The sequence below is a fragment of the Thamnophis sirtalis genome, unplaced genomic scaffold, assembly GCF_051295495.1.
Source record: "Thamnophis sirtalis isolate CommonGarterSnake01/CBP01778 unplaced genomic scaffold, rThaSir2_p1.2 scaffold_3, whole genome shotgun sequence".
NCBI classification, from domain to species: Eukaryota; Metazoa; Chordata; class Lepidosauria; order Squamata; family Natricidae; genus Thamnophis; species Thamnophis sirtalis.
Window position 1 is genome coordinate 30,810,296 of NW_028261383.1, and position 11,145 is coordinate 30,821,440.

Sequence of the window (11,145 nt, forward strand, 5' to 3'; positions counted from 1 at the left end):
GCACACCAACATGCCTACCGTCCTTGTCCTAACAACCCCATTTAGTCGTATCCGTTTCATGTATTCATAATTTTGTATATACTTATATCTATTATCTTGTAAACGCTTGATAAAACAAATAAATACATAAACAAAATAAAGATGTTACCTAGCCTGGTAATGAAAGGTCTGGAAACCAACCCACAACCTTGGAAAACGAACTTTCACCCTCATCCTACACTCGAGGTACAAATATTCGCCACTATTGTATTTAAATATTGTCCACCTTTACAGCAATCTCCCTGCCCTAGAAGTGTTTCTATGCAAGAATTGGTTCAGGGTCGTTCCCCAAAGAGTGTATGGCAAACTCCCCAATCCTTTACCTGCAATAACTTACCTTTTTTCTCTCCTGGTTTGGTGGGGATATCATAGGTGATGATCTCAAGATCCTTCTTTTCTTTCTTCTCAGCTTTTGGCTTCTTCTAACAAGGAATCAGGGTGTTACATAAGGTTAAAGCATAAGAAAACGACAACAAAACAATGTGGGGACAAAAAAAATATTGTTTCAGCCCAAAAAAAATAAAAACACCACCCCACTCCAAAAAACAAAAACAGATGGAAAAGAATATCAGTTAAGCTAAAATTTCTCTATTAGATTGTCTATTGAGATTCTCAGTCATCCAGGTCATGGTTGTCCCAAAGGTGCTTTTTTCAAGAGGCAACTGGACTTTCTGATTTTTTTTTTCTGTGTAGATGTTTCGCTTTTCAACCAAGAAGCTTCTTCAGCTCTGACTGGATGGTGGGGAATGGATATCTGTCAGATAATTATTCTAACAGAATTTGATCCATGAGAATGAGAATTTATTGCAAAATAAATACACAGAGAGGGAGACTAGCAGGCAGCATGGAAAGATTAATCAATATTCAGGTGTGATTCCCCCCCCCCTCCAGGCACATTATCTTAAGAAAATTATTTATCTGATACAATATGCACTTTCTTTTCTTAAAAATCATCTGGCGGAAAAATATTCTTCAAATTCCCCAGGTTATCATTCAACGGCAGTATTTCACCGGGGCTGGGAAATACAATCTGCAATTTCTAAAATCATGCTAAAATGACTGAAATAGGTAAATATTAAATACAGGTGGTACTTGACTTACAATAGACCTCAGAATTCCTGTTGCTAAATGAGACTTGTCCCATTTTACTAGCTTTTTTGCCACTGTTGTTAAGTGAATCTCTGCAGTTGTTAAGTTAGTAACATGGTTACTAACTAACTTGTGGTCATAAATTGAGGATTACCTGTATTATCCCAATCCTTGAGGGGAAAACAATTTTTTCATCTCTGCTGCAGAAAGTCAAAAGGCATCTAATTTCCTTCCCATATAATAATACACAGCCCTGCTAGCTGGGGAATTCTGGGAGTTGAAGTCCACACAACTTCAAGCTGCCAAGATGGAGAAATGCTAATTTAGCAGGTGGAGCAGAATGGCAGTGTTGCTGGGAAGGCAACATATTTCAGGCTCAAACATTGCATGCTACATACATACAACCCACCCTCCACACACACACTATTAGGAATATAATCTAACGGTTGGGTTGGCAATATATAAATCATGTAACAATGCTATACCTGTTTCTTTAAACCATGCTGTAAAATGTGATTGGTTGCTGTTTCCTCAATCGGCCATAAGAGGGAGCCAGAATGACTGTTAGCTCTCTGTTAGATGCTGGGCTGATCTGATCTGAGTGTTATGGAAGCTGGCTGTTAGAAAGTGCGGTGAGCTATTGTAAGTTTTGCAACTGCTAGCAAACTTTGAGTACCGGACTGTTTGTATGTTTATGGACTATGTTATTTGGATTATCCCTTAACTGAAAGACATTGATGACTGACTGACTGTCTTATCCGTGTATGACTTGGACTGTTTGATGGACTCTGACACCTCTATTTCCACGAAAGTAAAAGCCTATTTAAACTGCAGTGTCTCTGTATGTTGGTTTGTGTGTTCTCCAACATAACTCTCACAACGCTTCTCTGAACACACTCGCTCTCCCAACGGGGAGCTTACCTAACACACACAAAGCAAAAGTGTTTGAGTCTTACTTTTTTTTTTGCAGATGCAGGCCTATTTAATTCTGTTCTCCTTCTATCTACATCACCTACCTCTCCCTGTTGCTGCAGGTTCTTTTCCTTCTTCTGAAGAAACTTCTCCAGTTTTTCTTTCTTTTTGGCCTCCTTCTTCAGCTGCGACGCGCTTTTGGGAGGGGGCTCTTCTATCTCCTCTTTCTCCGGCAACTCAGCTTCAGAGGAAACCGGTTGGTTTGCAGGGCAGGAGGAGGAAAAATACAAATGAATGAACTCACAGCTTCCCACTATTCAGTCACTCTAAGGCAGGCGACATGGCAAAAGTCCGCTGTGACCTAAAAAACCTGGTTTGTCTTCAGCAAGGTGCCATTGTATAGGATTTCCTGCTTGGGCAGGGGGTTGGACTAGAAGGACCTCCAAGGTCCCTTCCAACTCTGCCATAAAGTTATTTCCCGCACTGTATGAAGACAGTGGGAACTGGGTCCAAAGATCCTCCATGCTTGGGTACAGGGATGAAATGCTACCGGTTCAGACCAGTTCACCCCAACCACTTGTAAAAGAAAAGCTACCGGTATTTCTGATGATCAGCTGTGACTTGTGATTTATATTACTGTATTTTTCGGAGTATAAGACACACCAAGGTTTTGAAGAGGTAAATTTTAAAAAAAAAGTTTTTGCAATCTGCAGGCCTCCCAAACCCTCTGCATGCCTCGTTTTTGTGAAAAACGGGGCATGCAGAGCATTTGAAAGGCCTACAAAGTTCTCCTGGGGGCTGGGGTGGGGGCAAAAAGGAGCAAAAAAGGGCCCCGTTTTTCGCTCATTTTTGCCCTCGCCAGCCCCCAGGAGCACCCTCTGCACGTCCATTTTTGTGAAGGGGGGACAAAAATGCTGTATTCAGTGTATAAGACAGACCCAGATTTTCACCCTTTTTTGGGGAGAAAGGTTTGTCTTATACTCCGATAAATATGGTAGCTAGAAAGCAGGATTTCCTGCTTTCTAGATAATCTAAATCGTGTGGCACAGCGGATCCCCCCCTCACTGTTCTACTTACCTTTACAGATGCACTCAGTAGCAGGCTCCGCCCACCTACCTAGGCATCATCACATCTGTTTTCGACGCTCTGCGCATGTGCGGAGATGGCGCATGCACTCACATTTGTGACCCGGTAGCGAAGGTAAGTAGATTTCACCCCTGCTTGGGTACAATTATTTGTATAATGTAGGGCATTCTCATTCAGCATCCACAATTGGGACAGGCAACCTGGCCATTAGATGAAACGGCTGCTAAATGAAACTGCTTCATTTATGCTGGAGCCTGACTGCACCAATTAAGGAGGATTTGAAAAGAGGCCATCCACAGGAAAGGCTTACCTTTAAAGTCCATTTCTAGAACACCACCTCCTGGGGCCTCTTCATACAACCTCACTGTGCCCAAAACAGCCTGGAATTCTGGTTGGTTGATACACGTCAGGAACCATCGAGTCAAGTTGATAAAATAAGTGCGAAGGGTTTGGTTGAGAACCTAGAAGAGAAGGAAGTTAATTATGCATGCTATTTTATTTTTTCCACTGATTAGCTGCCGTAATTAACCAAGGGACTCTAATGTACTATATATAGGTAGTCCTCGGCTTATGACCAGTTGCTTAACGACTGTTCGAAAACTGAAGGGAATATGGATTCTACAAATTTGGAATTAACAGAATCTATGAGTGATGAAGTGGATTTTCTCAAGAAGATTGATAGTGATTGGGGAATGGACTTTGTAGATCTAACTGCAAATCAATTTGGACTGGACTTTTTTGGGAAAAGAGATTGACAAAAGAGGTTTATAATTTGGGGGAACAAAACATAATTGCTGGGAAAGTTTTCAACCAAAGTCTTAGGGAGACGTTTATGATTTAAGAATCAAACAAGAATATTTGATCCCGGACAGATCAGAGAATATAATTGTGGTGATTTATGGTAAATAAAAAGTCGCAATAGACTTTCTGAGAAATACAATAATAGATTGTTAGGGTTTAAAGTTTAACTTTGCTGTTAGTTCGCCTGTTAAATATTTTGCCTTTATATATAGTAGATAGATAACAGGTCAAATTGGTTACAAATAGTTTATAAATTTGGGTTTGCTTCGTAAAGGGGGGGAAATTAATATTGTTCCAATATTGCAATAGTGGTGAATATTTGTAGCTTGAGTGTAGGATAAGGATGAAGGTTCGTTCTCCGAGCTTGTGGGTTCATTTCCGAATGTTTCGTTACCAGGCTAGGTAACAAAACGTTTGGCAACCAAACTACAAGCTTGGAAAACAAACTTTCATCCTCATTGTTCCAAGATGTTTATCAGTATTAAGATAAGAGCGATATACAATATATTATGTAGGAAACATGGTGGCGCAGTGGTTAAAATTCAGCATTGCAGACAAACTCTCCTCAGTGCCAGGAGTTTGTTCCTGACCAGCTCAAAGTTGACTCAGCCTTCCCTCCTTCTGAGGTGACTAAAATGAGGACCCAAATTGTTGAGGGAAATATCCTGACTCTGTAAACTCCTTAGAGAGTTCAGTTAAGCATTATGAAGTGGTCTATAAGTCTAAGTGCTATTGCTATATGTACGTATATGTGGTTTTGTCCTTTGCCTTTTTCAACGCACATTTTTTCTCCCTTTTCTAATGTTTTATCTTCAAAGCATTCAGCCTTCAGCCTTCAGTGGATAGACAAAGCCTAGAAAGATAAAATTGTTTTGTCTATCTTTGTTTTGTTTTTGTAAAACTTATTTTTCCTTTATTTTGAGTTTGCATTTGACCTTAACCTCCCGAACAAAATAAAAATGTATTCAAAAAAGAAGAAGAAAAAGAAGAAAGAATGACAGGATTGAGAAGAAATTGTCTAAGAAAACCACGGCTGAATAAATTAGGTTGAAAAAGAGAAACATAAGAAAGAAAGAAAAAAACAACCCCAATGTATAAAGTGAGCTGGAATCAAGAGCTGATTGCCAAGGACGGAAAGATACGGCGTTGGCATAAACTAAATTTTGTTAAAAGGTGGAAAGTGAAAAAGTTGCCCACTATTGTGCAAATGACCTTATTACAGATGTTGATCTTTCTTCCCTTCGTGGAAAAAAAGAGGTCAATTTACATAAGGGTAACAAAATGTGCTGCCAAATTAACAAAAGAAAAAGAGAGAGAGAAATAACAATGACGCAGGAAAACTCACATATTTATACGGCAACAAAAGACAACAAGCAGCGGTCACATCGGCCAGAGTTATGGTTTCCCCCACCAGGTATGTCCGAAGCTTCAGGTGACTGTCCAGCACCCCAAGGAGATGCTGCAGTTCGGCTACAGCGCGATCCAGCCCCTGAGGGGAAGAGGGGAGTAAGGTGTGAACTCAAAGCAGCTCCCAAGCGATTCCCCAAAAGGATTTAAAATACATTTTTCTAAAATACATTTATATACAGTATATATAAATGGTGGAAAAAATGAGGACCCAGATTGTTGGGGGGCAGTAGGCTGACTCTATAAACTGCTTAGAGAGGGGTGTAAATCACTGTGAAGTGGAATATAAGTCTAAGGGCAACTGCTATGGCTATTACTGCCTCCGAGAAACGAGAGCGGTTCCTTCACTCATCCTCCCAGGCACACAACTTTGTTTTAAGGTGTAATGTAGTACAGGTGGTCCTCAATTTACAACCATGATGGAGCTAAAATTTCTATGGCTAAGCAAGACGGTTGTTAAGTGAGTTTTGCCCCATTCCAGGATCTTTCTCGCCAGAGTTATTAAATGAATCACTACAGTTGTTAAGTTAGTAACACAGTTGTGAAGTGAATCTGACTTACCCACTGACTTTGCTTGTCTGAAGGTCGCAAAAGGGGATCACATCACACACACACACACACACGGGACACAAAAAGCATCATAAATAAGAGGCAGCTGCCAAGCGTCTTTTATTCTTGATAAATCTTGCTAAAGAGAATTTCGGGAGAAACCCTTATTTTCTTCAGATACTAACAAATGCCAAAGAGCAGCAGTTCTCAACCTGTGGGTTGCGACCCCTTTGGGGGTTAAACGACCCTTTCACAGGGGTCGCCTAATACCATCCACCTCCACCGGCGTCGCTCATGCTCAGGAGCGCGTCCTGAAGCAGCAGGTGTATGCCTCCTCCAGGCTCTGGGCGCAACCCAGACGCCGCCCTGCCCGGTCTCCACGCCAGGGAAAGGCCGAGGCGCTTAAGGGGGAGAGAGACGGGTTCTTCTGGGTGGCGGATCAGCCTTGGCTCTGACGGATGTCCGAAACGAGTGCGGTCGGCGGTGCCGCTTCAGCACAGTTGCCTGCACAGGGGCTCGAAGGCACCCGGAAAGCAGGAGATCGGCAGGGCAGTTGGGCCACCCATTTCAGCCGGTGGGATGGGCTCTTGCCCAGGCAGGCGCATCCCAGGATTCAAGCCGCCTTGGGCCTGGACGCTGCCTTTGCCACGCCCGCGGTATGTAACACGGTATGTATTTAAAATGGCTGCAGTGTCCCAGCATCAGAGGAAATTTTGCAACTTTCTGACAAGCAAAGTTTATGGGGGAGCCAGATCCTCTTAACAACCGTGTTCCTAACTTAACAACTGCAGTGATTCACTTAACAGCTGTAGCAAGAAATGTCGTAAAAAGGAGCAATTGTCTTGTTTGGCAATGGAAATTTTGGACTCAATTGTGGTTATAATTCAAGGACTGCCTGTAATGCATTTCCTTAAAATGTACAAGCTTTTTTACCAGATACTTTCTGATTTGGGCCTATCAACCCCAGCACAGCCACCGCACCTCAACACCCTCACCTGTTTATTCTGCTTGGAAATCTTCAGCGCAGAAAAAGCGACAGAACAGGCGGCGGGAGCTATTTCCATGTCAGCATAACTAATCCATTGCCGCACCAAAGCTCTTGTTTCGGGATTGTGCCCTCTCATAACATCTGGAGACAGCAGGTAAGACACAGCTGTAGGACCAGACACATAGACCCCTGCTCTGGTTTCCAGAGCTGGGAGTTTGGGCAGAGAGAAAAAACGGTTCTTGAATTCGGCATTGGGAGGCAGTTCAACCACCGTGAGCTCCTGCCGGCCATAACGGGCTGCGACTAACACACGGATGTTCTGGAAATTATCCGGATGGGGGCAGATGTAGAGGGTAGGCATGATGAGAAGACAGAGAGACCTGGAAATCAAGAACAAGAAGGAAGGTGAAGGCAAACAGCCTGCTAACACAATGCATCTCTACAACAATGGTTTGGTAATGAACTTTGAAGAGTTGGAAAAGAAATGGCATTTCTAATTGCCCTAAGGTGAGATGGACAGGAAATAGAAGGAAGGGAGGGAGGGAAGAGAGAGGAGAGGGAGAAGGAAGGAGAGGACAGAGCAGAGCAGGAGGGGGTAAGGAGGGAGGGAGGGAGGAAGGAAGGAAAGAAGGAAGGAAGGAGAGGACAGAGCAGAGCAGGAGGGGGGTAAGGAGGGAGGGGGAGAAGGAAAGAGAGGGCAGCGCAGAGCAGGAGGAGGTAAGGTGGGAGGGAGGGTGGGAGGGAGGAAGGAAAGAAGGAGAGGGCAGAGAAGAGCAGGAGGGGATAATGAGGGAGGGAGGGAGGAAGGGAGGGAGGAAGGAAGGAGAGGGCAGAGCAGAGCGGGAGGGGGTAAGGAGGGAGGGAGGGAGGGGGGAGGAAGGAGAGGGCAGAGCAGGACAGAGTAGAGTAGGAGGGGTAAGGACAGAGGGAGGGAGGGAGGGAGGGAGGGAGGGAGGGAGGGAGGGAGGGAGGGAGGAAGGAAGGAAGGAAGGAAGGAAGGAAGGAAGGAAGGAAGGAAGGAAGGAAGGAAGGAAGGAAGGAGCGAGCTCAACTATCCTGGAGTATAGAATGGTCTGGAGTGGAATGGCCTACAGCTATGATTCTCAACCTTGGAAACCTTGATGCAGACTTCAACTCCCAGAATTCCCCAGCCAGCCTCTTAAAGTTGCCAAAGTTGAGAAACACTGTTCTGTCCCATTCTTCTTCACCTTACCCTAGGAACATCAGAAGGAAGACATAAAATATATATATGAAGAGTCAGTTAAAGCCCACATAGCTTAAAGTTGCCACGGTTGGGAAAACACCAATCTCTCTCCCTCTCCCTGCTTTAGTTAGCAGATGCTTCTCATCAAAGGAAGAGAAAATGGAAGGAAAATTTAAGCTCACAGCTGCTCATTCATACAGGTTCTACCAGTAACACTAAACTATGATGCAGCACTCGAGGTGAACTAGAGAGTTTCCTTGGAAGCAAAGAGGCCCAATTTTCGCTCCAAAAGTTGCTCTGAAATATTTAAAAACTCAGAATGTGAAACTTATTAAGTACAAAAGTAAAACCTGCACTTCATGACAGGTAGTCCTCTGACTTACACCCACGACGGGTACCAGAATTTCTGTGGCTAAGCAAGACGGTCGTTAAGTGGAGTTGAGCCTGATTTTACAATCTTTCTTGCCACAGTTGTTAACCGAATCACTGCAGCTCTTAAGCAAATCCAGCTTTTCCCATTGGCCAGTTGGGAAGGTTGTAAATGGCAATCAGATGACACTGCAACCTTCGTAAATACATGCCGGTTGCCAAATATTCGTCACATGACCTTAGAGAAGCTGCGAACAGTTGTTAAATAACTTTTTCCCCCAGTGTGGTTGTAATTTCGAAGGGTCGTTAAATGAACGGTTAAGTCGAGGACTACCTGTGATTCCATTGAAATTATATTTAAGTTTAAACTCAGGTAATTAAATGTAGCATTTATTTTTATCCAGCTCGATTTTTGAGTTCAAAGTCCAAATACAGTCCAAAACTTTGCAGGGGTGGTGGTGGAATTGAAGTAAAACAAACAAATCCACCATACGGTATATATCATTTTCACCTCTCATAACACTATCTGATCTGTTACTCCTATCTATATCATTCATTAATAGCTTAGCGACAGCCTAGTCGCTTCAAAAAAAAAAAAAGAATCAATTTTCTTTCAGCTTGCAATAGTTTCCTTGCACAAATATCTGAGAATTATTTTGCTCAAGGCAGAAAACAGAAGAAATGCTTTTTTTTTTTTTTACAAAATAGAAAAATCAAACGCCACATTCAAACTAACCTGTTAAGCGACAGACGTCTAAACACAGGGCTCACTTGCTATATAATGGAGCAATGACAGCTAAAGAATTTCCTAATTTTAGAATGCGCTCGACTCATTTTGAACCTTGATAGTTCTATCAATTCATTTCCATGATGCAATCTACTGCAAACTTTCAATGTTTCATCAGCTTCCTTTTGGATGGGTACAGCTATCAATGACCCAGGTCAGGTCAGATTCTTTCTGATTTATTTCCTTCCATATTGACCCTCAAGCCACGCACATAGTCGGTTTTAATGAATGTAAAACTCCCTCATAACTTCTGGTCAGTTTTTCCTTGGATTCACATTTTTTAAATAGAAGATCAAGGTTACATGTCTCATCCAAAGTGTCTGAAGACGGGACAATGAAGCAATGGATGTAAACTAACCAAGGAGAGAAGCAACTTAGAATTAAGAAGAAATTTCCTGACAGTGAGAACAATTAATCAGTGGAACAACTTGCTTCCAGAAGCTATGAATGCTCCAAAACTGGAAGTTTTTAAGAGGAGACACCTTTCTGGAATGGTATAGGCAGGCTCTCCTGCTTGAGAGGATGTTGACTAAAAGACCTCCAAGGTCTTTTACAATTTTGTTATTCATCCTTTTTTCTTTTCTTTTTGAAGCATCAACCCTGTGGAGTAGGGTTAGCTGAGAGAGAAAGATGGCTCATAGGACAGCAAGTAAATTAGCCTTGGATTATGCAACGCTTAACAAACATTACGACTTCTTTTAAAATACTGTACCACAATATCTGCTATTATTCCATCAGATTTACAACATCTTGAAAGTCTAGTAATCACCCTTATATAGAAATGCCTTACTTTCTTTCCTATAAAGAAGCCTAATAGCATATATCAGTGTTTTTTTCCCCACACTTGACAACTTTAAGATGTGTGGACAGCATGCCGGCTGGGGAATTGTGGGAAATATATATCTTAAAATTGCCAAGTTTGAAAAAGTATTGTTGCGAATAAAAGTGGTGTACACATAAGGGCATTAAATCCTGGGAAACACACAGCTAGCCTTCATTAAAGTTGCCTCTAGGTGAGATGGGGCATATCGTTTTACTAAATAAATAAATAAATTCACCTCCTTGTAAGAAACAACTCCTCCCCACCCCCAATCCACCTGATTTGGATACCAAGAACAGGAGTTGGGGGGGGGGGGAATCACAGAACTTGTGGAGCAACTTATAAGAATTCTACAAGTTCTGGGGGTGCAACTAAGGGAATGGGATGCCCCAAATCTAAGTTGGGGGGGGGGAGGAAGGAATCTTCAATAAGCAGCAGATCAAATATTTGCATAGTTTAAATTATTTAAGAACTTCTTTAAATTCTTTAAGAACAGGAGTTCTGGGGGGGTGGGGGACTACAGAACTTGTGAACCAACTTATAAACATCCTGAAAGTTTTTGGGGTGCAACTTAAGGGCGGAGAATGGGATGCCCTAAATCTAAGATTGGGAGTGGGGAGGGATCTTCAACAAGCAGCAGATCAAATATTGGCAGAGTTTAAATTCTTTTAACAACTGCTTTAAATTATTTAAGAGCAGGAATTCTTTAAAATTCTTTTAAGAACAGGAGTTCTGTCCTGGGGGGGGGTACAAAACGTGTGAACCAACTTATAAGATCCTGCAAGTTTTTGGGGTGCAACTTAAGGAGAATGGGATGCCCCAAATCTAAGATTGGAGGGTGGGGAGAGATCTTCAACAAGCAGCAGATCAAATATTGGCAGAGTTTAAATTCTTTAAGAATTTCTTTAAATTATTTAAGAACGGGAGTTCTTTAAATTTCTTTTAAACTCTTTAAGCTGAACCCTAACGAAAAGGAGACATTCGGAAAAGCTCCCCCTGCTCCCCTCCAATGAATCAGCTTGGCGCAACCCCGTTTAAAGATTGCTGCTTTTTTAGGGGACGGGAAAATCTACACCCCATAAGCACAAAAGCTT

General features: G+C 42.4%; 1 protein-coding gene across 2 annotated transcripts in view; it reads right to left on the minus strand.

Annotated features, from left to right (window-relative positions):
* VARS1 (valyl-tRNA synthetase 1) overlaps window positions 1-11,145 on the minus strand; it is a 53,497-nt gene that overhangs the window by 42,152 nt on the left and 200 nt on the right. The window contains exons 1-6 of one of the 2 annotated variants that reach the window (XM_087708507.1): window positions 9,181-9,196; window positions 6,879-7,251; window positions 5,273-5,416; window positions 3,437-3,587; window positions 2,145-2,281; window positions 377-461 (exon numbers count right to left, since the gene is read on the minus strand). In XM_087708507.1, the coding sequence (XP_087564633.1) occupies window positions 377-461; window positions 2,145-2,281; window positions 3,437-3,587; window positions 5,273-5,416; window positions 6,879-7,232 (871 nt within the window). In that variant the 5' untranslated portion in view covers window positions 7,233-7,251; window positions 9,181-9,196. Of the gene's footprint in view, window positions 1-376; window positions 462-2,144; window positions 2,282-3,436; window positions 3,588-5,272; window positions 5,417-6,878; window positions 7,252-9,180; window positions 9,197-11,145 lie in introns of those variants that run through there. The other variant, XM_087708506.1, reaches the window with a different exon arrangement.